The sequence below is a fragment of the Emydura macquarii genome, unplaced genomic scaffold (assembly GCF_026122565.2).
Source record: "Emydura macquarii macquarii isolate MOO-44397 ecotype Brisbane River unplaced genomic scaffold, CSIRO-AGI_Emac_v2 contig_2422, whole genome shotgun sequence".
NCBI classification, from domain to species: domain Eukaryota; kingdom Metazoa; phylum Chordata; order Testudines; family Chelidae; genus Emydura; species Emydura macquarii.
In genome coordinates, this window is record NW_027132559.1 from 32,630,607 (window position 1) to 32,655,323 (window position 24,717).

General features: G+C 43.3%; 1 protein-coding gene across 1 annotated transcript; it reads left to right on the top strand.

Annotated features, from left to right (window-relative positions):
* Positions 1–4,826: 4,826 nt before the first annotated feature.
* LOC137162140 (protein lifeguard 1-like) lies at positions 4,827–24,616 on the top strand. Its single transcript, XM_067561699.1, has 11 exons — positions 4,827–4,883; positions 5,214–5,450; positions 9,379–9,570; positions 12,489–12,567; positions 18,587–18,640; positions 20,244–20,334; positions 21,313–21,350; positions 21,439–21,526; positions 22,269–22,358; positions 23,351–23,398; positions 24,306–24,616. The coding sequence occupies exons 2-11, from the start codon at positions 5,234–5,236 to the stop codon at positions 24,534–24,536; spliced, it is 1,128 nt and encodes a 375-aa protein (XP_067417800.1). The 5' UTR covers positions 4,827–4,883; positions 5,214–5,233; the 3' UTR covers positions 24,537–24,616.
* Positions 24,617–24,717: the final 101 nt, after the last annotated feature.

Here is a 24,717-nt window from a genome sequence, read left to right on the forward strand (position 1 = left end):
ATACTGGTGAGATCACATCGTCATGCAGACCTGGGATGACCAGCACTGAGTCCAGAATTTCTGCATGAAGAAAGCTGCATTTCCAGAGCTTTGTAAGTAACTTGCCCCAACCCTCCAGCATAAAGACACGCATGAGGCCACCCTTGCCAGTCCAGAATTGGGTTGCTGTAGCCATCTGGAAGCTGGCTACACCAGATTCTACAGGTCTTTTGGAAACCAGTTTGGTATTGGAAAGTCGACTGTGGGTAAAGTGGTGGCACATGCCCCTGAGCCATTAGACCACGCAGCCATGCAAATGGGGGACAGTCATAGCAACTCAGGCCCTTAGGCCATGCAGCCGTGCTGAAGAGGGCAACCTTATTGACACTGGCCATAAAGCCATACAGCCCTGCTGAAGAGGGCAGCCATATTGACGCCGGCTGTTAAACCACACAGCCCTGCTAAGGATGACAGCATTATTGACTCTGGCTGTTAGGCCACGCAGCCCTGCATAAGAGGGCCAGCTCATTGACCCCAACCATTAGATCATACTGCCCTGAGGCTAAGGTCACTCAGAACTCAGCCATAGAGCTATAATAGCCCTCCCCAAAGGGTGATGGGGTGTACCAGCCCTGCAACAACATCCCAAAGGTCTTGGGCATGGCAATCAGTAGTTTGAGGCAGCTAGTTCCTTGGGTGGCTATGGGAATGTGTAATTCTCATTTTCAGGTTCACTATTTCTGCAGTGGGTTTTCCTCTGTTCTGCAGCTTTAGGAGGTAGGATCAGCCTTGTCTGACTGGAAAGAGCATGGTAGCCAGCACCAGGTGTTTCAGCAAAAGGGGCAATAGTCCCACTGTAAACAGATGTGGGATAATTTTTCTCCACATAGGTCTGAACCTGGTCTCTAACAGTTTGAGATTGGATTAAATCCTGAAGCATGAGATTTACTTCCCCTTCCAAAATGATTATTGTTAGTTATAACAACTCTACATGTTCTTGATATCTATATAACTATCCAGACACTTGGTGAATCTTGTTAAGTTCTTAGCCTCAATGACTTCCTGTGGCAATGAGTTCCACAGTTTGATCAGCATTGTTTCTTTGTCTGTCCTAGCTGGGAATCTTAAGGGCAAAAGTAGTTTGCTCTACAATATGCAGCAACTGTTCAGCTTTGTCACCTGATGAAGACAAAAGGCTAGAGCCACAAAGGGATTTAGGTACCTAAGTCCAATATTTAGATCTTCAAAACCCTTATTCTGCTGCTGCCTAACCCTGTAGGCACTTAAGTTTCTCCCTGTGGGCATCTACAAAGCCATGTAAACCCTGGTGTTATGAGCAGCTTGGTGCCTAAGGCCAACAGGATCCTTAAACCAGGGAGTGACCTGTCTATCTTTCCTGTGGAGCCCAGTACAGTAGGTGTTCGCAGAGCCACCTACTGGATTGGGCCCTGCACAACATACAGTTGTGATGGTACTCTCTTATATCATGTAATCCAGTGGTTAGAGCATTCCCGGTGACTGCATGTACTCATGTGTCCAAACCCTACACACGGTTGTAATAATCTATGTACAAGATATGCCTTGTAAGGTGGCTTCTGAAAACTCGTAATTTGCTGGTCAATATTGGCCTGATAAAATGTGTGGCAACATTGTATGTGAAGTTACAAGATTCCACTGTATGGTGATCTCATCCGATGTTCCAAACTGAGGTTGGGAGACAAAGGAATGTGTGCTCTGCTTAATTTGGATTTAAGCAATAAACAGAGTCATCAAGCAGGAAGGGAAACAAAAACAAAAAAAAAGAGGCTCCAACAGGGGAGGAAAAGCAGCAGAGAACATCCTTTCCTCTAGACTCTGTCTCCTGAATCTCAGCTGGAAATGTTTTCCAGGAGAGGGGACTGACCCTATAAAAATGAGAATCAAACACTCCAAGCCCCCACCCTTCGCTCTCTATCCATCAATTCACTACACCAGAAGGAACAGAAAGCAGCCTTTGACTTGGAGAAGGGGTGCTGACCTAAGAAGTTTGGTCAGATAGCATGATGAGAAAAACTTTGCTTTGAATGTAACATAGTCTGTTAAATTAGGCACCTGTTGCATTTTATCTTTATTTTTCTTGTAACTGTTTCTGACTTTTGTGCCTCATTACCTGTACTCACTTAAACATCTCTCTTTGTAATAAATTAGTTTTATTGTTTCATGTAATCCAGGATGTTTGAATTGAAGTGTTTGGGAAACTCCATTTGGGGTAACAAGATGTTTGCATATCATTTCTATTAATAAAATGATGGACTTTATATAAGCTTGTACTGTCCAGGAGAGGGCTGGGCAGTACAGGACTGCAGGAAGGTGCAGTGGCCTTCCTCCGAGCCTGGGCCCGAGGAAGGGCCACAAGGGCCAGAGCGGGCAGTGGAAGGGCCGGCAGGCCAGTCTCCCCGGCAACCAGGGAGCCGGCTAGCGATGGATCCCGCTGGCTGGCTGCAGAGGGGCGGAGCCTCTGCCGGGGCTGGGAGTACAAAAAGCAGGCCCCGCAGGTCACTAGGAGACAGGCTGCCGCTGCAGACAGACGTGCTGTCCCGCCAGCTGCAGCGGAGGCCTGAACCCAGCTGGGCCGCTGCCCCAAGCGAACGCCCCCCGGAGCAGAGGCCCCGGGAACGGCCCAAGCGACCGGGCCCTAAAGACTGGATGGGGCCTCCAAGCCCCGGAGACTGGACAGGGCCACCAGGCCCCAAGGACTGGGCAGGGCCTCTGGGCCCCAGCGACTGGACCGAGCCCCCTGAGCCAGAGGGCTGGGAGATATCCTCAGAGGCCGGTCCTGATCTGGAGGAGCTTCCTGACGCTGAGAGCCTGGAGCCCTGTGACCTAGAGGAGTTGCCCTCCACCAAGGAGCTCCCCACCTTGCCGCCAGTGGACGAGGAGGGACTGGTGAGCCTGCCGCGGGCTGTGTATCCCAGCAACACTGAGGACCCGGCTGATACAGGTACCTGGGGATATGGAGAGGAAGTGGCCCAGGGACAGCCATAGCTGTGCTGAGACGGCCAAGACCCTGGTGGCGTGTTGCGGCAGGAGCCCTGCCGACTCAGTGGCACCACCTTTGCCACTGCTAGGGCCCTGGGCTGGGACACAGTGGAGTCGGGTGGGCCTATGTCTACCTTCCCTCCCTCCTTGTCCTCGCCACCCGAGGAGTGATTACCATCCCCTGCTCTACTGACCAGAGGACACTGCTTGCTTGCCTGCTCTGTGAAGGGCCTGGGCCATAGACTGTTTGCTTGCCTGTCCTGCCAAAGGGCGGGGCAATAGACTGTTTGCTTGCCCGCCTGCCAAGGGCCGGGGCGCTAGACTGCTTGGCTGTCTGCCCAGCCTGGGGGCCGGAACAAACTGCATATGTAGTGACTAACATTCCCCTTTTTGGAAGGTGCTGGGGCCTTCCTCCGAGCCTGGGCCTGAGGAAGGGCCACAATGACGGGACACGACAGGACCCCGTGTTACAAGGACATACATTTTGGAGGGAGACATCTAGGATTTCTGTTAGTGTGTTAGGCTCACCCTGCAGTATAACCAAGGCTGCTAAGAGCAAAGGGGTGGCTGGCTGGCTGCAGCACACACAGATGTAGCTGGGAGGGATTTACATACTGGAGGCTGTTTGTGAGCAGTCTAGGCTGGAGGCTGCAGCAGCAAAGCATACCCCAGGCTAGAGAGCAGGGGTGACAGATACTCATTAGTCCAGATTATACCCTGGCTGTCATACTCCCGCAGTCAGGGTGTCTAACTGAGGGCTCTGGATTCTACTAGGTGGCAGGATACCTACAAGTTAGATATTACAGTGTTGCATCCAAGTCCCCTTTGTGGAGCTAGCCCAAAGAGCTGCCACGCAGCTGTGGCAGGTATGGGATAGTTTTTAGGTCAATGTCTTAATTTCCAAAGCTGTGCACAGAAAGAATCCTTGGGTTATCTAAGAGGCTGTCTTCGTCCAGGACTGTGACCTACCACAACAGCTGCTTTTCACTGAACAATGGAACTTGACCAGTAGAGTTGTGCTTGTAACCAAGCGAGATGAACCTTTCACAGGAGGCTAACCATGCTGTACAACTCACTACCAGGTGAAATAAGAATAACTGCGAACCTTCCTGTGTTCAGAACCAAATGCAAAGCCCACCTCTTTAGCCAACCTTTCCTACAATATCCCCTCATTCTCTCCCACTCATCTAAGAAAACAAACAACCCCAAATCCTGTCTCACAGTGGCAGGGAAAGGGGAGATAGCTCGAGAGTGAGCAAGCATTGTCATCTTTTCACCTCATGACAAGTGCTCAGATACTATGGTGAGAAGGCCCATACAAGTACTTGGATAGAGAGACAGAAACAGTGCGCACACCTGTTCACCAGGAACTGAACTGAGACCACCAGCTCAGCTCTTAAAGGGGAAAAAACCCACCATCAGATTGTAAAGTCTATAGGTTATTACCAACATGGGTTAACAGAGCTTTGAACTAGTAATTCAAAGGTGCTATTTGTTCACTGTAGCATTTCTGCTCTTCTCAGCTTGGTAACACCTAGCCACAGCCCCGATCCTATCCGCATTGGGTACAAAGTCCATGTAACATACAACATAATTGCTTTCACTTTTAGTTTGCTGAATGCATATGCAGCTTCCACTCTTGCTACCTGTGCTGGTTTTATGTGTAATGTCTCAAAGAAAAGGGTGAAAGAATTTTTTAAAAATTACCTCAGACTGCAGCAATCAGTCAATTAAGCTATTTAGAAATAAAGATTAAAGAAACCTGGTGCAGTGAAAAAACAAGGATCAGCTCTGTATAAGGAAACGCCTTCCTTTTAATAGCTCAGTCTAGTTTTATCTCACACACCAAACAATATTTCAGTGGGCTTACACTGAAGAAAATAGAGGTAAGTCTAGTAGTAAACTTTAATCTGACAACTGTTAATCAGGCTTAGCTGGTCTTCAGTATGTAATATTGCAAATATAATTGACTTGAAAGCACTTGTGATTTGATTATTTTGCATAGTTATGTTTTACAGTTATCATATAAAGTTATGCATTTTTTGCATTAAATTACTGATGAATTCATAGCTGTTTATGAACAACCTCTTGCATTTATACAGATCTTGTTTTTAAAAAAAACATTAGATTAAGCAAAAGTTTCTGGGTCATGCATTATGGTACTTTTTAAACATTCTTGTTGTGAGAATAATGGCTACTAATATTTCTTTTCCAAGCACTCTTGTAGGTGCAGAAAATGCTCAAGAGCATGAATGAAATAACGGAGGTGAAGGTCAGAAGTCGCTCAAGGAGTTGCAGTCAAAACAAACACATTGAAAAGGTGAATGCCAATTCTGCACCAGCCCAAAGCAGTCAAAAATGGCTTTCTACTATGGGGTCCCTGAAGAAGATTTCAATGCTAAACCACTACAATAATGAAGCTGTGTGGCAATGCGCTGAGTCTTTACAGAGAGGTAAGCAGGAAAATTCCAGAAGTGGATGTTACCCTTTCAATAAGCAAGTGTTCATCCAGAAAAGTATCCTGCTTTTGTTCTTAACTGGTTCATAAAGTTGAGGGTTTACAAATAGGAAATAAGGATCCCAAATTGTGCTCACGTTGGTGAGATTCGGATTCCCTCGCTTACACTGAGTAGAATGTTATTCCATGTTTGCTCCCATTGACATCAGTGAGGTTGCTTGCTGAGTTAACTCCTGAATAGAGTGTCATGATCTGGTCCATTGAATTCAAGAGCAAAAACTCTCATTGACTGCAGCGGGAGCAAGATCATGCCTTTTGCTTGCTTGCTTGCCTTTCTTTTTTAAATTTTTGTTGGGAAACTGCTGATATGGCAGTTTAAAAATTAGCTGTTAAATGTTACCAGTAGTCACATCTCATAATGATGTTTTGTTAGGTGGAATGCTGAGTGTCAGGTTTCATGGCTTGATTGCTTGACCATTTCAAATGTCACTGCTGTGACAGTGTGCTAGTAGCCATACTGTAATTGCAAATGGACATTTAGTTTTGTATTTTTATATGCAGAAGTAGTTTTAATAATCTAATAAGCTGTTTTTGAGTAATCAACAGAATTTTAAATCCACCTTCCTGTGCAGCACACCTTGGCATGATTACTCTTTGTACCAATGTCCTCAATATTTGATCACCTTTTTAGAGTCCTAGAAAATAAAAATGCTGTTCCCCTCTGCCTCACCTCAAGGAAATCCAGGGCTCTGAACCTGCAACATGAGGCATGCGTGTGTGCTTGACACTCCCATGAAATCTTAGTTAAGTCTGTGGGTGCAGAGCTTCATTTCTGATTAATCAGTTACAGGATTGGAGTCCAACAGTGTAAATTCTCTAATCGCTGAACATACAATAGCCTTGATGTTTCCAGATAAAAATGACCTTTGTCCAAAAAGCTTGCATCAAGGAGTTATAGAGAGAAAATGCATACAAATTAAGTAACACCATGGAATAGAATCCATTCATTCTTTATTTCCATGCAATATAGAAAGACAAAGAAAGTGCAGTGATTTGATCCCTGTGAAAATCTCTTACTAGAAATTTAAGGGGAGGGTAGAGTTGTGGAGACATCCACCCATCACAATAGTTGGGCAGCTGGGTAAGGGGTAAAGTAATGAAGACAACATGCACACACTCGTAGCCCCTAGAGGGCCTTCAGTTGTATCAGAAACATGCAAGTCACATCCCACTGGAGAATCACCAAGCCACAAGAGGATGTGTGTGAGGGGGGTTCTCCACTACTTTATCTTTCCTCTAGCATCCTGGCTGCTGTGATAGTGTATGTATGCTTCCATTTCTTTACCTCGCTCTTACATTTCTGGCTACTGCAAAGGGAATGGCTCTCCTATCCTACTCCTTCGCTAACAACTGCTCAGAGGTTTACTAAGAAATTGAAACAGACCTGATTTTGTCAGTTGTCTCAGTCAGGAGAGGCTCACCACCATGAGTGCCTACCTCAGGGCAGGCTGTCAACAATAGAGCAGAAACCCCAAAATGGTGGTATGTTCTATAATTAGATTTCACAAAGCCAGTGACAAATGTGAACTCCTGGATCACCTCTAACAGTCTTACCATGGAGTCACAGACAGTACTCTAGTCTATGTTGCTACCCAGGCAATCCAAATTTGGTGATAAATGGTCACTTATACCAAAGATCACAAAATATTCAGGTTGCTTCCAGTCCCAAGAGACCAATCACTTATGCCAGATCAATTGGTATCCTGAATCTTACAACTTCTGTAGCCAATCCTGTATTAAACTATCCAAAGGTTTATTAACTAGGAAAAAGAAATGAGAGTATTTATAGGTTAAAGCAACCAAATATATACACACAAATGAACTGCAATCTAAATCCTAAAACTAACAGAGCTGTAGAGATCTGTCAGTTCAAAATGTTTTTCAAGGCAGACCCAGGATAACCCCTGGGGATCTCTGGCTTCAGTTTAGTGTCTCTAGCCCTGTGAGAGTTCAAACAGTAGAGATGAAAAGTCTTCATGTCCACTATATTTTAATTTCTCTCTTCCTGCATTCAAACCAATTGGATGAGGCCTTCTGCACCTGCTTCTACAAAAATTCAGCAGGTCTCAAACTGGGGGTCATGACCCCTCAGAGGTTCGTGAGGTTATGGGGGGGGGGGTCATGAGATGTCAGCCCCCATGCATGTCAGTAAGGATGGCATAGCATGGTATGGCATGGCAGGGGTCATCACTTTTGTGGGGTGGGGGTCAGCACAGCCTGAAACATTTTCAAAGGGGGTCCCAGCAAAAAATGTTTTAGAACCCCTGTTCTATGTGGATGGTTGGGGCAATTAACAAAGCTTTTGTCTTATAATGGCTCACTTAATTTTTGATAGTCCTCCTGGATGAGGTGGGGGGAGGGGGCAATTCCCATGCCTGGGTTCACAAGTGCAGAGCAAACATTTTCAAAATTATAAAGCAAAACTTACATATTTCCACAGAGCATGGAATACAGACATTACAAGTGAAATTAACCAACATATAGGTTTGGTTTACTGGTTTGGTTTCTGTCTATGAGTTTGTCAGTTCTTAGCTAATGCCTACAGCTTTGGCCAGAGGTGGCACTTGGTTTACCCATGTCACAGTCACCGCTGCCCACAGAGTTCTGAAGAGCATCAGTGAAACTGAGACAAATCTGATGAGCACTCGTAATGCTGTAGCTTAAGAAAGTTCTGTGCAGCAGCAGAGGCCCTGGTGCTCAGGTACTATGCAGATGGGTGCCTATACTAAAACCTAGATTTACCAGAGCTGTTGGCAGATTTATAGTAGAAAGACAGTGATGCGTTGGTTACACTCAGTTCTTATTTGGAAGGTTTTGGGTTTTTTTTAAAAAAAGCAAATATTCTGCAGAATTTGATGGTACTTGCTCAGGAAAGATTCCCACTCATCCTGGACAAGTGGATTTTTCAAACTCTGCATTTACACTTGCAAAATATGTGCATATTCATAGAGACCACTCCCTTTTTTTGTTTAGCATGCCCCATTCTTCCTGTTTTATTCTCTCTTCCCCCTCTTGGTCCTTTCCCCATAATCTATGCAGAAATTATTCCTTTGTTACTCCCCTCAGGAAGGGGAATAATTTGTGAGTGGGATCTCCCTCAAGCCAAATACTCCCACTATACAACTCTCTCCCTTTCCTGACTCCAACTATCGGGGGTGGTTTAGGAGCAATTAAATCAGTCTTTCCACAATTCAATGGTGTGGTCTAGAAACTCTAGATGATCTATTAGAAATTCCTTCTACCCATAGGATCTGTGATTTTATTTTAACCAGATTCCTTCCTATAGGTTTGATACTGCTCTTGGCTGTGCACACACATAGCATTTCAAGATGAAATAATGCTTGATTTTGAAGGGCCAGCAGCATCTATTGCATGAACAAGCTGCTCCACTGGGATGCTGCAGTCCTTCTCTGTATTATGTCAGACATGCATGTTCAGTGTGCCTATGCTCCAAGGTCTCCAGAAGGAGAAATGATTCAACCAGAAATGACAGGCTTCATAATCCCTAACAGTTATTTGCAGATTCTTCTCAAACTAAAACATTAGGAGCATTTCATCTGTGCAGTGTGTACCATCCGTCAGTCTAGTTTTGGCTCTTACATCAAACAATATTTCAATGTCCTTTTGCAGGAGAACATTAGTGGCAAGTCTAATAATAAATTCTTATTTAGCCACTGTAAATAATGGGCCAAACTTATCTCCGGTGTAACTCCATTGTGTTACGCCAGGGATAATTTTGTCCCAATATTTGTCCATTGTTTGAATTGGAAATACACGTAGTTTCTATTAGCAATTACCTTACAACTTCATAATGATATTTGAATTGCCTCATGCTACAATACCTATCAAAATCTTTGAAACAGCAGAAAGAAAACTGCTAGAGATGGAGAAAAACAAACCAGCTGAGATTAACTTTGAAGATGGAGGGCAGATGTCAGAGAGAGAGAGCCAGCATTCCCCAGGAATCCAGCCTGGCTATGGTACGGGTGCCAAGATGACCAATCTAAAGACAAAACCCCAGACTACGGGAGTCACAAGTGGAGGTCTTCATAGAGGTAGGTAGGGGAATGCCTAAACATAACTTCCTACCATGAGCAGTATCTGGGCTTTGGTTCTGGGAATACACACAAGATCATTTTGCTTTTGTTATTAGACTGCAGATAGTGAATTATTCACACTTGGGACAAGAGGTTATTCTTGACAGTGTGGTCGCACCAGCAGAACCACTTTCCAGCTTTAAAACCATGTGTGTTTGTACATTTCTAATAAAGAGTTTTTAAAAAGAGTCCTCAGAACCGTAATGGGGCGCAATGGCAGAGTTCCAGCTAAATAGCTGTGCTGTGCATTTGTCATTTGCCTCCTCACCTCAGGAGCTCTGCTTTGGAGGAGGGATGGGGGAACTTCTGACTTTGATTCTGCTGGGAGGAATGAGAATGACACCCCTCTGTATGTCAGGCCAGTCTGAAACAGAGACAGACTCTGTCAGAGGTGGTCCCGTTTAAGGGCAGTAGGGTCTGAGAGTCAGCCAACCCCTATTCCTTTAAGGTTCCAAGAGTTTGGGAGTAAGCAAGGTCCTAGGGAATGGCAGAGGCAGATACTGGTTGAGAGGAAGTGATCCTGTGGAATTAGTTAGTGTTCAAAGAAGACCCAGGCTACTGTTACTTTAAGGGCCACGGAACAGAACCCTTGTAGTGCAGTGTGGGACCAGGATCCCCTCTCTCCCAGCCAACCGGGACAAGCCCTTTCTCACTTCCTCCCTCATAAGGAGAGAGGCACCAGCAGAAGGACTGCTGTGTTTCCCAAGGGGCTGAAGGACAGAATTGGAAAAAAAAGGGCAAGATGGAAGAAATTGGTGTAAGACTGCAGATTGCACAGCACCAAAAGGAAGGCTCAAGTCTCCTCGTCCCAGGAGAAGGGTTTGGGACTGAAAGGCGAGAGTTTCGTAGTGTGTACAAGAGTTATTCCCCACAAAGGGAGAATCGTTTTCTAAGTACTCTGGTCTGGGAGTAAATCATTGCAAGTCCCAAGAGAGGACAGGGCAGCAGTATGGCAGTCAATGCCATGCCACACGGGGGGATGCTCGGGGACGGTGCCTGTTACAGGATTGTTTCTTCAGACCTCTGCTGAAAACAATCGCTTTCTGTGGTAGTTCCCGGATAGCTTCTCCTCTGGCAGCAACTACAAACTCCACATACCTCAGTTACTCAGCTCCACTGGAGCATGGCTGAGCCTTTATAGCTTCTGTCCCTGGGACAGAGAGAAGCCTGCTGAGTGAAGCCCACACAGAATTAAATCTTGGGGGTAAAGGGAGACATTCTCTGACAGATCTAGACTCCACAATAACACATAACTTGCAGCTTGTAGGGACTACAGCAAAAGATGCAGTAGCTCACTGGTCATTGCTTAAGCTAACATGATGGGATAAGTGATCAGCCTTATAAATAGTCTTGGGCTGAGAGTTCCAGGACACTCTAGATATGCTACTTCCTTCTTCCATCTTACTTTCTAAAAAACATTCATTCCCTCCTATGGGAAATACTTCAGAATAACACTTTGGTGTAGAATTAAAAATAATTGCTCCCTAAAGAGATAGGCATTGTAAAGGATTTCCTGTTGTGGGTGGTGCCGGTGGCTCTCCCTTGCTGTCAATCTCCGAGGGAGGCCACACCTCCCAGCACCTGTACCCTGTGGGGAGTCCAAAATAAAGGAGCTGTCTCCTGCCCTTCGCAGGGCGAGCCCCAGTTTCAGGCCCTGGCCTTTGGGGGGTGAGTCAAACAAGCGGGGAAATAGTCTTTGGCCCTTGAGTAGGGCGAGCACACAGTTCAAGGCCCCGGCCCTTAGGCAGGGTAGGCCGGTAAAGGGGAGCCATCTCGAGCCCCTCGTAGGGCGAGTAGGCCATGCTGAGCCCCAGGCTTTAGGCAGGGTGGGTGAGGCAAATGGGGAAACCAGCTGAGCCCTTTGTAGGGCAAGTAAGCAGTTCTGAAGCCCTGGCCCTTAGGCAGGGTAGGCGTAACCACAGGAACAGTCCCCAGCCCCTCACAGGGTGAGAAAATAGTCTATGGCCTGGCCCTCAGCAGGGCAGGCAGACAGCGGGGAACAGCCTCCAGCCCACAGCAGGAGGAGGCAATAGCTCAAGGTCTGGCCCTCAGGCAGGGCGGGCTGGCAAAGGGGGGAAAACAGTCTCTAGCCCTCGGCAGGGCAAGGAACCTGTTTAAAATTTTCAAATATGTTAAAGGCTGTTATAAAGAGAATAGTGATCTCTTATTCTCCATGTCCACTGAAGGTATGGCAAGAAATAATAGGCTTAATCTGCAGCAAAGGAGGTTTAGGTTATATATTAGGAACAGGTATCTAACTATAGGGGTAGTTAAACTCTGGAATAGGCTACCAGGGGAGGTTGTGAAATCCCCATCATTGGAGGTTTATAAGAACAAACTGGACAAACATCTGTTAGGGATGGTCTAGGTATACTTGGTCCTGCCTCAGCACAGGCGACTATACTTGAGGGTCTTGGGGTCCCTTCCAGGCCTATATTACTATGATTCTATGATACAGCAGCTATGGCGTAAGCCCTGGCTATGTTACCAGAAATACCAATATGAAACCCCACCTAGAGCCAGAACTGCACATGTGCACATGCACAGACCAGCTGAAAGACAAACACTCCCAGAGCAGCATCTCATGTAAGTTGTGCAGCCTTTACACGTTGACAAGATACATCTGCTTTTTCAAGGTTTTTAGTGGTTCTCAGACAGAGGCAGCATTTCACTCTCAGCATCAACCCCTTGGTTGTTTATTCTATGCCTAGCTATTGCATGATATAAATTGAATACTGTGGCTTCTTCAAGCTAATATCATTCAGTTCTTGCACCTGAGAAATGGGATATGATGTTTACACTAAGTTTTGCTCATGGATGTTATTTTAAATTTAAATGTCGTATCTAAAACAACAATTTTTGCGCTATTTCCTCAGCTTTTGTCTTGAAAGTAGACTGCTTTACAACAGTTCTCTTGGCGATAACAATTGGTATAATCTCTGGATTGACTTACTGGTAAGTTCTCAATATTTAGTTTCATATTAAACTACACTTCTAGCAGTACAACGAGAGTTCTGTGGCACCTTAAAGATTAACAAATTTATTTGGGCATAAGCTTTCATGGGCAAAACCTACTTCATCAGATGCATGAAGCCCTGACGATGCACTTCTAGCAGTGTGTCTTTGTATCATCAGTTTAGACTAATGCTGTTCAAAGGCTAGATGGTGCCTATTCCTTACATGGGCATGTGGGGAAATAGGAGGGGATGAGGACTCCCCCCTCATACAGCTGTGTCAGGGCTCATCACAGTTGTGCTCAGAGGCATATAGAGGACTCCCATTGGCAGTAACTAGGCAGGAGTGGGGGAGTAGGCAGAGCCATGGCTTTGCATCCCTATGCACTGGCAAGTTGAGCTGGATGCACTGCTCTGTGGCACCCCATGAAGTGATGTCACAAAGTACTCCCTCTATCTCCCAACAGTGCAGCCACTGAGTCCTGGCAGCACAGAGGGACCATCTAACAGCAGAGTTTCCATGGGAGTTGGTAGAAGGAAGTTTGGGGGCTTTAGGTTTAGTTTTGCCTCAGCAGCAAGGATGGACAGCATATCATCAGTTATTGTAACCGGCATCGGATGTCCCAGGTTCTGCTTCCTGCCTGAAGAGAGAGGTTGTCTGCATGAAGTGCAGGCAGATAGCCTTACTGGAGGGAAAGGTTTGTGGTCTCTAGGAACAGGTGACCACCTCACAAGCATTGAAGTTATGGAGGATTTCCTGTCTACCCAGATCCAGTCAATACACCGCAGATCCTGTCGGGGCAAGCAACAGAGTCAAGTGAAGAAGAGAGACAAGGAAACAAAGATGACTAGAAATTTGTCACCACTCCTGTAGGAGAACTGAAGGATATTTTCACAGTTGAAAGTCTTGAATTGCTACCAGGTTCTGAGAAAGACATCTGAAGAGAACAACCTGCAAGGGCCAAATGGAGGAAAGATAGTGGAGGAGAGAACTGAGAACTGCTGCTCAGCTCAAACCAGATGGACCTCAAACAATTCCAAGAAAGCATCCACCACTGGCCAAAGAAGCATACAATCCTCACTGTGGAGGTCATGCTAAAAAGAGTAGATAGAACATTCTGCAAGGGGCAGAAGGACAGCAGGACAGATTGCTGCTTCCAGGAGCAAAGAAGAATAAACAAGATTCTGAGGTCAGCTGGAGGCATTCCTTTGGTAGTTATCCTCATCGGCAACAGTGACACCGCATCAGACATCATTCCACAGATCCTGGAACTCTGGAAGATTTCAGGAAGTTGAGAAGGAAACTGAAGGAAAGGAATATCTAGGTGATCTCAGAAATCCTTCATCTGAGAGAAGGAAGGAAGGTGAAGATACCCAATTGAATAGCTAGTTAAGTAAGTGGTATAGGGGAGAAGAATTTGGTTTTGTGGATCAGTGGACCCTACTATATATAGAGAGAAGTGCATGATTCTGATCTGACCTTCATCTCAGTAGGAGGGATTCCTACTAGGTTATAGACTAGCTGGTATAGTTGGGAGGGCTTTGAACTAACTATGAAGGGGGAAAAGGAAAATGAAGCGGTTATGGTGCAAATACCAAATACGTAAACAAGCCACAAGCTTCACACATACGACAAATCCAAGTAAGGAACAGATTTTAAATTGTTTAGATACTAATGTTAAGAGCCTAGGTAATAAACAAGGGGAGTTGGAGATGCTCATGTTTGAGAGGAAATACAATATGGCTGTATTACTGAAATATGGTGGGATTGTCCTTATGGTAAAATCAATGAGTATAACTTTTTCCTGTAAAGATAGAATGGGGAAAAACAAGAGCAGAGGAGGGCACTTTCCGTCACAGATGCTGTCACGGTGTTTGGAGTGGTTCATGACCATGAGTGCCAACCTCAGGGCAGGCTATCAAAAAGCAGGGCAGATCCCCAAACTGGTGATATGTTCTATAATTAGATTTTTCAAACCCTGTAACGAATGTGAACTCCTAGAGCACTGTGACAGTCATGCCATGGAGTCACAGACAGTCCCCTTAGGCAAGCTAGACTCTGTGATGAATGGTTGGTTTACTCCAAAAATCACAAAATATTCACATTGCTTCCAGTCTCAAGAGACCAGTCACTTAGGGTTGCCAGTTCTGGTTGGACGTATTCCTGGAGGTTTCATCACACAACATAGTCTTTAATTAAAAATTAATCTTTAGTTCCTGGAGACTCCAGGACAATCCTGAAGGATTGACAACCCTAAGTCCAAGTCAGTTTGTAACTCAGAGCTCGCACCAAGACAGAGTTTGTAGCCAGTCCTATAGCAAACTAATTAAGGATTTATTAACTAGGAAAAAGAAATGAGAGAGTTATTTACAGGTTAAAGCAGGCAACATATAGACACATATGAGTTACAGTCTATGGTTCCAAAAGGTGACTAAGCTGTAGTAATCTGTCAGCACTGAACGGCTTTTAAGGCCAACCCAAGTTGACCCTGGGGATCTCTGCTTTTGTTTCCTAGCACCAGCCCTCTGAGAGTCATTATCCCGGTCTTTGTATCATGGTGCTTCCAATGGCCCCCTTAGTTTTATAGTCCTGCTTGATGGGTGGGAGAACCGCATCCTTCTATCTGAATTCAGCAGTTCAGCGCAGGCATTTTTAAATTATAAAGCAACACTTACATGTTACCTTACAGAATGGGGTACAGATATTACAAGTAAAATTAATGCATGCAGCAACTCACAAGCATTTTATAGAGACTAAACACATCCTTACAAGTCTAATACCAATCTTGAACAAAACTGACACACAGATGAGCTGGTCTGATTTCCAGCTATGAGTTTGTCAGTGCTCAGCTGACATCTACAGCCTTGTCAAGAGCTGGCACCCAGTCTACCAACATCACTGATATCATTACCAGTTAGTCAGACACAATGCAGTATCACCAGACCGCAAATGCTCATTAAGATTAAAAGTTTAGGACTAAAGTTCTAACTAGTAAAACTACAGGTGGTGTAGTGATTGGCATCTGTTACTGACCACCAAATCTCACCAAAGAACAGGACAAATTACTCCTTAGGAATCTGTCCATAATGTGTAGGAAGAAAAATTGAGTTATCATGGGTGACTTCTGCTTGGGGGGATATTTGCTGAACATCTCATGCAGCCAGTAATAAACCTTCGTTAGAGCTTCTAAACATAATAGATTATCATTTCTTAACACAGGAAATCCTGAACCCAGCAAGGGGTAATTCAGCATTGAACCTCATTCTGACAGACAATGAAGAGCTAATCGGTGACTTAAAAATTAGCAGTTTCCTAGGTACCAGTGATCATGCTTTGGTTACATTTACCTTGTGCAATCCAAATATGGTACTAACCATATATTAGGAAACTTGAAAAGGGCTAATTTTCCAAAGCTGAAAGCAATTTTTGGCATAACTGATTGGGAACATAAATTTAGAGTGGGAAACATTAATGAAAAGTGGTAATGGTTCAAGGATGTCTTACTGGATGCCCCAAAAGCAACGATTCCATAAACATGAAAAAAAGTTACGAGAGGCAATAAAAACATAAAAAATAGAAAAAGGATAGAAAAAATGGGAAGTAAATTGTTTTGAATATAAATTACAAGTTTAAAAATGTAAGGGATAAGTGAAGCCAAAGGAATCACCAAAATATCAGTGGCCAATAGGGTTAAAGATCATAAGAAGGCATTTAAAAATATTAGGAAATAGAAAAACCCTAGGTCAGATATAGGTCCATTCTTTAGCTACACATTGCAAAACTGTAAATAGTGATGTAGAAAAGGCAGAAATGGTCTCAACAGATATTTCTGTTCCATGTTTGGAATGATGCAGGAAGCGCTCTCCATTCCATATGTTGTGGTGGATGGAATAAAAACTTCAGCATCTTTAACAAAGGAGGATGTGAGGCAGCATCTGCTAAAATCAAACATTTTCAGAATTGGCAAGCCCAGCATAGCTTACACTCAAGAACTTAAAGGAACTAGCTGAGGAGCTCTCTGAACCACTATTGGTAATTTTTAACCAGTCTTGGAACACTGGGGCAATTCCAGAGAGTTGGAGGACTGGCAGTGTAAGTCTAATATTTCAAAAGAGTAAATGGTTTAATCCATCTTCTGAGAGAAATTCTGTGGCATGTGTGTATATGGGTGAGGCTGGATGGACATAGTGGTCCTTTCTGGGCCTGGAATCTATGAATGCCCCTTTTCATCCTCTTCTTTCTTGGGCTATGGGAAGGATTGTCTGCTTTTCCCTCAACATGCTCATAACATTTCCATCTCTGTATTAAGGTAATGACTATAATCAAATCTCATGCTTCAGGGCAAGTGGGTTGCCTGTAGGAGTCAGGAAGGATTTTCTCTCCTGTTGCATAATGGGCTAGATGTTTTCTGAAAGGTTTCCCCCCCGCACACACACACACCTTCCTCTGAAGCATCAGAGTTTGGCCACAGCTGGAGATGGGGTGGACTGATACTCTGAGATGGTACAGAGAATCCTCTCTCTAGATGACTGGCTGGTATGTCTTACTCACATGCTCAGGATCACACTGATTGCCAGATTTGGATTGGGAAGGAATTTTTCCCCAAGTCAGATTTGCTGGGACTTTGGAAGGTATTTACCTTCCTCTGCAGCCTGGGGTGCGGTTTGACTGCTGGGATCATCTAGGCATATTTCATCTCACCTAATAAATTCCCTGTCATTGCAGGGACCTCGGATATTGGTGACACTTTAGTTTCTCCTGCTCTCTCCCTGTGGCACATAGTTTAGTCTTCTTAGAACTGATGTGCTTGAAGCTGATTAGTCTTTGGGCTTGATACAAGGGTACAAAATGTGATATAAAGGAAATCATTCTACAAGATCTACTGGTCTCTTCTGGTTTTAAAGTCTATGAAACTCTGTGAACATATGAATTTGTCTCCGAGGCACACTGGCCTAGAGTGAGGCTGTCTTTGTGACTGAAATGTGGATCAAGAAGAGCAAGGAGTTAGCAGTTAGGGAGAGCAGAGACTGAAGTGGCAGATGAATTTTAAGGCAAAGTGAAATGAAAGCAAGCATATGACAGCCGTTATGCACCCACACAGAGCAGATCCCTCTTACTTTGAATAGCCTGTGTGATACACAGCATTGTTTTCCACAATTCTCTAAGCTTTTCCTTCTTGATAATACGTGACTTATTTGCTGCTTTAAATCAGCTATCGCAGTGCACACAAAATGGTGAAGCCTCTTAGAAATTGATTTTTGCTCTTTTATAAGTTTTCATGGCATGGAATCTAAATGTATTTGCAACTGAAACTCATAAAAGCAGAGAATGTTTCTCTCTCTCTCTCATTTATTTTCTTTTTTCTTATTTCCTCAGAAATTGGGGTTGGGCATGTTATACATTGAGAGAAAAGGCAAATTCTGAACCTTTGCCCAAAGCCAAAATAAATGGGTCCTGCCCAGGGCATTTCCAGGGAGCTGGGAACACTACATCCCCTGTATAAACTCACACATCTGTTTAGGCAAGTGGATCTTTACCCCTTTGCACGGCCACCGAGCACAAGTTTCTGGTGCATAAGGAGCATAAATTCCCCCTGTACAGTCCTTTCCTAACATGTGTTCCACCACAGAGAAGGACCACAATAATTCTGTTGTAGTTAGGGACTTCCATTGAGAATGCGGGCATGATCTGGCATAAGTGTGAACTAACTTTTACCGTGTTTGTCACTGCTCTATAACTCATCTTTGCTATTTAAATTCTTTGCTTTTTGCCTGTTTGTCTTCAGTGAATCGTTAGTGTAAACAGCACTTAATGTAAATTCCAACAGTGTGTGAGAAGAAGGGCCATGTAAGGAAAGCAATACGAAATACAAATAAAGGACTAGTTCCACTCAGTTAAACTCCTTCAAGAACAGTGAGGTCAGTGGAGATGCTCAAAGGTAACTGAGAGCTGAATCTTGCCCAAAGTATTTTGCAAAGCCATATGTGATTTTGTGGCAACTACTTTTGTCTTTTACTAGGAACATGCTTCAAGGATGGCAGCAGAAGAGTATCTGGTTTTGGTGTAAATGTCTGTAAGTAACCAGAAATGACTCACTGAACCACTGTGTTTCATTAAATGTCATGATCTGTGAGATTATTAACAGTAAAAGCAGATGTTACATTTTACCTCCGCTTTCTTTTATCTGTTCCCCATCTTCTTCACGCCTCTTTCCCCTCCCCCTCTTTTATGAAACGCTCAGTCCTAGGATTTCTGTGTGAGTCTAGTGAATAGAAATGCCACCAGTATGCTCTGTATGCCATAGTGTACGTGTTTTAGTTTCCTGATGGAATTATTTCATTTAGTGACAATTTTTCCTTGCTCTTTTCATTGCCCTGTGCTAATATTTTAACCTTCCTGCAAATTCCAGGATTCCACAAGTGCTATGCAGGAATGTGCAGAAAGGCCATGCTCTGTAGGGCTGGATTAATCGTTTTCCCTATGAAACCCCACTTAGAGTGGCTCACTGCCAGCAAATTCAGTGGGACAGACCTGAGTTTGTGCCACTTTTCCTCACTGCTGCATGGCAAACACACTCAACCATACCGGGGAGTTTGTCAGAAGCTGGTGTATAGGCACACATGTGCCACATGGCACCAGATTGCTGGACTCACCCATAGCACTGGTACACAGGAGATGGGCAGCTACACACAGGCTTTCTGTGGAGATCCAGTGGCTAATTTACTCATCAGCATTGCTCCCCTGTTCCCAACACAATATTGCTACAATGGGGCCTCCAGAAGAGAGCTCAACCCTAGGGGGTTAGGTGGACTTGAGTTTCGGTGGCCAGCCTGAGTCTCTGCTGGAGCCACAACATCCACACAGCTATTTTTAGCACTCTAGCTCAAGCTCCACTCGCACAAGTCCAGCTACCTAGGCTGAGTGGCTTGGTAACAGCTGCAGTGTAGACATAGCATTGGTGAGTAGGTAGAAAGGGGCAAGAGTCCCATGTGGGGTGCTCAGGTATTACAATGATGAGAGCCATATAAACATGTAAACAAATAGCAGAGGGAGCTAGGGGGAGGAGAGAGGTGAGCAGATGTTAAAAGAGAAATGTGAGAGGGAGTAGAGAAAACAGAAGAGAGTAAGACACAAGTGATACAGTTTACATGTGTAAAACCCATCACCTGTGTACCTACGGGTGTTGCTGAGCAAAAAGTGCACAGGCATAAAGGAAAGCTGCTTTTGGGAAACTTGGCCCCAGGTCTTTGAGGTACATTTTTTGCTAGGATCTGTATTTCTGCACAAATCTGCAGTTTGCATGACATGTAAACTCAGGCAAATCAGATAGAGAATGTGCAAGTCACATGATGTACTTAACAACATATGATGACAGTCTAAGAACAGGTAAATCCTGATTATCCATCTGAATCGGGGTCATAGCCAAAAATCAGAAATTCAGAAAAATTAGATTCTGAGTCCAGGGTCATTTCCATATTTCAGCTAATGTGGGTGTGTATAATTAAAAGCCTGGTGCAATAACAAAAAAACATACAAACAACTAAACATTGTATAGATATGTGATTCAGATGTAAAATTTGTATGCTTTGTTTTAAATAAGGGAAAGTACTTGCAACAGTCATGTACTATATTTAGCTGAAATATTAGTAAGTGAAATTTTTTTAATTTATTTTCAGTACAGCAACTATTATTCTGTGGTTTGTAATTCCCTGCTGTGAGAACAACTGCAAAAAATTCCCACTAAACTTAATTTTACCATTGATGATTGTAAGTATATTGTTGAAGTCTATGTGTTTTTCCTATCAGTTTCCTTTAATATGTTTTAAGGAACTCACCAGATCGTCTTCAGATATGTAAATGGGGAAATGTGAAAGTTCCTATGAATCAAAATGAAATGCAAAAAATTACTTCTACAATCCTTTTCCCTGACAGTTCCACCTATTCTGCAGGATGAAATCTGCTTACTAGCACGGAATTCCTGTAAATATAAAAAGGACGTGCCTGTGGAAGAGGTAGAACTATAAGATTGCAGGACAGTCTGTATTTAAAAATAAAAAAAATAAATCTTTGCTCTTATGTAGACTTTTAATCCCTAAAACTCAAGTTGCTTTACAAAGGAATGTCTGAGATGCTCCCCCTCTACAACGTTCACTAACCTATTTTGTCGTATATCCATTAACCATATGCTGGTTCAGGAATAAAAATCCTCTATTGCCTGGCATCAGGGGAATCTGAAAGAAAGAAAAGATGAATGATGTGGTGGTGCTTCAAATCATTCAATTGTATCCCACAAGTTTTGTCTCTAGAACGTTCCCTCTATTGCTGTATTCTTTTTGGAGGTCATAGAACCCCACAATTCCCTAATCTTTGAGGATCCAAGTTGTAGCCATTATTCTTCCAACTATGCCTGTAAGAGAATGGCTTACAGATTTATTATGTATTCCTATTTCACTTGATTATGATGCAAGCAAGCATAAAGAAGGGTCATTGTGGAATTGTTCATAGTTTAATATGTAAAGTAATAACACTTTAATGAATGAAAATGAGTGGGGAACTAATTTTCGTAGGGATATTCTATATGCTGTGTTTCTTTCCCATCATAATCTTGGCCATTTTTTTCAATATTTCATCCCAGTAATATAAGGAATTGAAATAAAAATACCCACCATTTTACTGAGGGACATTCTTCTGCATCTTAAAGAAAGTGCTCTCTCTCCCCGCACCCCTTTGTTTTGGATTTTTTAGACCATTGTTGAAGGCCTGATGCTTGGAGTGGTTTCATCGTAAGTCTTTTTCAAGAATTTTCTTTAATTGTACTAGAGTCTCTTTGTGCATTTCATTGAAATAATATGTTGTATGCTTGGATTTTAGCTTCTTTGCTGCTGTGACAATAATGCAGGTTGGAGGAATAACAGCATTTGTGACTTTGGTGCTATCTTGGTTTGCTCTGAAGTCAAAAGTAAGTATCATCTAATGAATTATTTGGAAAAAGGGCAGTTCAAATAGCCAACATTAGCATGAATTTATCAACAAAAGTATAGCTACTTATATTTTTGGGTATTGTAGAGTTCTGGTGTGCTATTTTTTTTTACTCAACATTTTACCTCAACTAATGGTTTTGGTGCTAGGAATGCTCATATTAAAAAACAACCTGTGAATTTGACTGACCTAAAACCTGTGGGCCTAATTAACTTGTCCTCCCTACAAAGTACACATCTATCTACCCACACATTTTGCTGCTTTAATCCTAGTAACAGATGACAGATTATAAAACCCAAATAAACTGGTGATAGAATGCATTTATTTTAAAATGTTTTCCAGGTGAAAAATTCTATCATCCACTTGATCAGGTACTAGCATCTCTCACATAGGTGCTCGGGAATGCTGATGTGTATGCGTTAGCTGCTGGAGGCCAGATGGAGGTCCTAATTAAAATCAAGACCTGTAGTATTTAAAAATCAATAAAACATATTTCAGTTGTTCAGAGTTGTAGAAGGATTTATTTAGTTTAATCAAAGTCCAGGAAATGGAGCAGAAGTTTAAACCAGCCTTGGTAATTTCAGAATTTCACCATCACTGCTGTTTATCATTGATTCAAGCTTACTAATCAGCATCCTTGGAAAACATGGTAGCATTTGCAATCACAGATGTGTTGTTTAATAGCAATTGAAGACAGTCTTTATTGTATTTGTTGTTCACAGTGGTACATCACTCGTGTAGCTGTGTCCCCCTTGATTGTGTTTCCAGGCTTGGTCATCTTTGGAATGCTCTGTATATTTATCAAATCACCTGTAAGTAATTTACTTAGTATTTCTCATGAAAGCATGCAGTGCCCTTTCAGTACATGCATGGCTGTACCATACAGTACTTATACTCACAATGGGCGTGTCGACACAGCGGCTAAGAGGTGTCATTCCCAGATTGGGTAGGTATACATGCACTAGCTATGGTTGAGCTAGACCCGAAAAATAGTAGTGTGGCCACAGGGGCTCGGGCAAGCTGCTCAAATACAATCCCACCTGACGCCCTAGGCACATACATAGGCAGCTAGCCTGAGTCACTGCCTGTGCCGTGGCAACCAGATGGCTATTTTTAGCAGTTAGCTCAAGCAAAGCCAGGGCATGTAAGTCTTCCCAAGATGGGAATTACACCTCCAAGCTGCTGTGTTGATGTATTCTGTGTCTGGCAGGGGAAAGTACCAGTAACTCCATCTCTCACTACAGCAAATATGTCATAATCCCAACGGCAGAAAGTAATGATGAGCGATGCACTTAAGGAAGGAGTGCAACTGTGTGACATCAATTGTATTCCTCTGAACATTATTTTGTTTAATCAGCTGATCAGTAGATGTCTTCTATAGGTTTTTCCTGTTTCATTCCTCTCTGATTAGCAAAACCAAATGTGTTAACAAGTATCTATAATCTCTTATGGGTTTGCCAGCCAAGAAAGGCTGATGCTTTGTGCATGTTTCCAAAATGAAAAAATGGAATATCATGGGAGAGCATCTAAATGTTCCCACCTGAACAAGACTCTTAGTAACAGATATATTAAGTGTATTGTTTGCCAGTTATGGATTAGCATTTGTTTTAGATGAACTATAAAACAGTTCTGCTGGAGCTTTTTACTACTGCTATTATTTTTTTTTTACTGCCAAAAATGTCCCTTTCTTAGTTTAATGTTGATATTGATTCAAATGCAACGAGGGCTGTAGCTTTAACTTGTTCCTATGTGTCATTTTGCAATAATGGTGCGCACAAACATATTTCTTCATGTTTTCTTATAGACTCTACAACTAACTTATGCTTTACTTGGAACGCTGATCTTTGCAACTGTAAGTAAAATATTTGTATTGCATTCTCTCTCTCTTTCAAAAAATAAGACGTTGTCTCCAAGAAAACTACTTTCTTTGACCAAAATTGTCAAACTCGGTTATCTAAAATGAGGTTCCTAATTCCATAATTAGGCACCTAAATAGTTGTGGCCTGATATTTCAGGGGTGCTAAGCACTCACAGCTCCCATTGAAGGCAGTGGCTCTGCAAGTGCTTATCGTCTCTGTAAACCAGACCGTTTTTATTTAGGCCTGGTATGGAGAAATGCAAAGTTTCTTCCCCAACAATCTTGTCTAGGCCATTCAGTGACGTGACATATGACATGCAGAGCTTGCTGCAACGACTGTGCAATTTTGCTTTAGAAAAGCAACAGTAGTTTCACGGGTGGAGTGGGACTGCCTGAGAGCTCTGGTAGATTGCAGTTCCTGGAGCAGAAGGTTTGGGACAGGCTATAATGGGCTGTTCTTTGTGGTTGGTGTTATCACGGACCATGGAGCCAGAGAAGTTTAAAGGATCCACACTGAAGACAAGGGGGAGGGGGTCATTAATAAAATAACAGAGGTAGAAGAAAATATTTGTAAATTGACTTTTTTTAAAAAGCCTTCTCTCTTCCCCCCCCTCCCCCCGCAAAAAATGTGACAGCTTAAATTCTGCCCTACAGTCTTGTTACTAGGATTAGCGGTCCCTTTAGGAAAAATAAACACTTGCAATTATGATGTCCATAAATATTAACACATGCAGCTGAGTCCATGAAACATGGTTACTTTCATATAATGTTGCACGGTAGGCTTAGTCCCAGGTGAAGGCAAGTACTGTATATAAACCTTTCATTTTTGTATAAAAGTTGTAAGACCCAAATGAGGAGAAAAAAAAAGTAAGTGAGGCTTTTCCTTCCTTATTCTTGTAAGTGTTTGATGAAGACACAAGTTAGGATCAGAAGAGAATCCACAGAAGATCAAGAGCCCATGGATTATGCTGCTCTAGCACTGAATCTCTACATGAACATTGTAACACTTTTCTTCTTTATACTGAAGCTAATGGAGCAAGTCAACCGTTTGGATTGGGGTAGCCAGCCACAAAGGCAGGGGCCGCATGAGTTGTTTGCGGGTTTTTCTGCAGGGCGGGTGGAGAGGATGTGACCCTTCTATATGCTGAGAGAATTACAATAGGTGGTGACTAGTCTAAACTGTTTTTTTCTTATAGATCGCCTGCTTCTTGGCCCCTGTGGAAAGGGGGGGGGGGGGGGGGGGAGGTTAATGGTGTGGGGACACCCCTCACCTCCTGTGGGAGTGTGCAACATACTAATAGCTGGGGCTTATG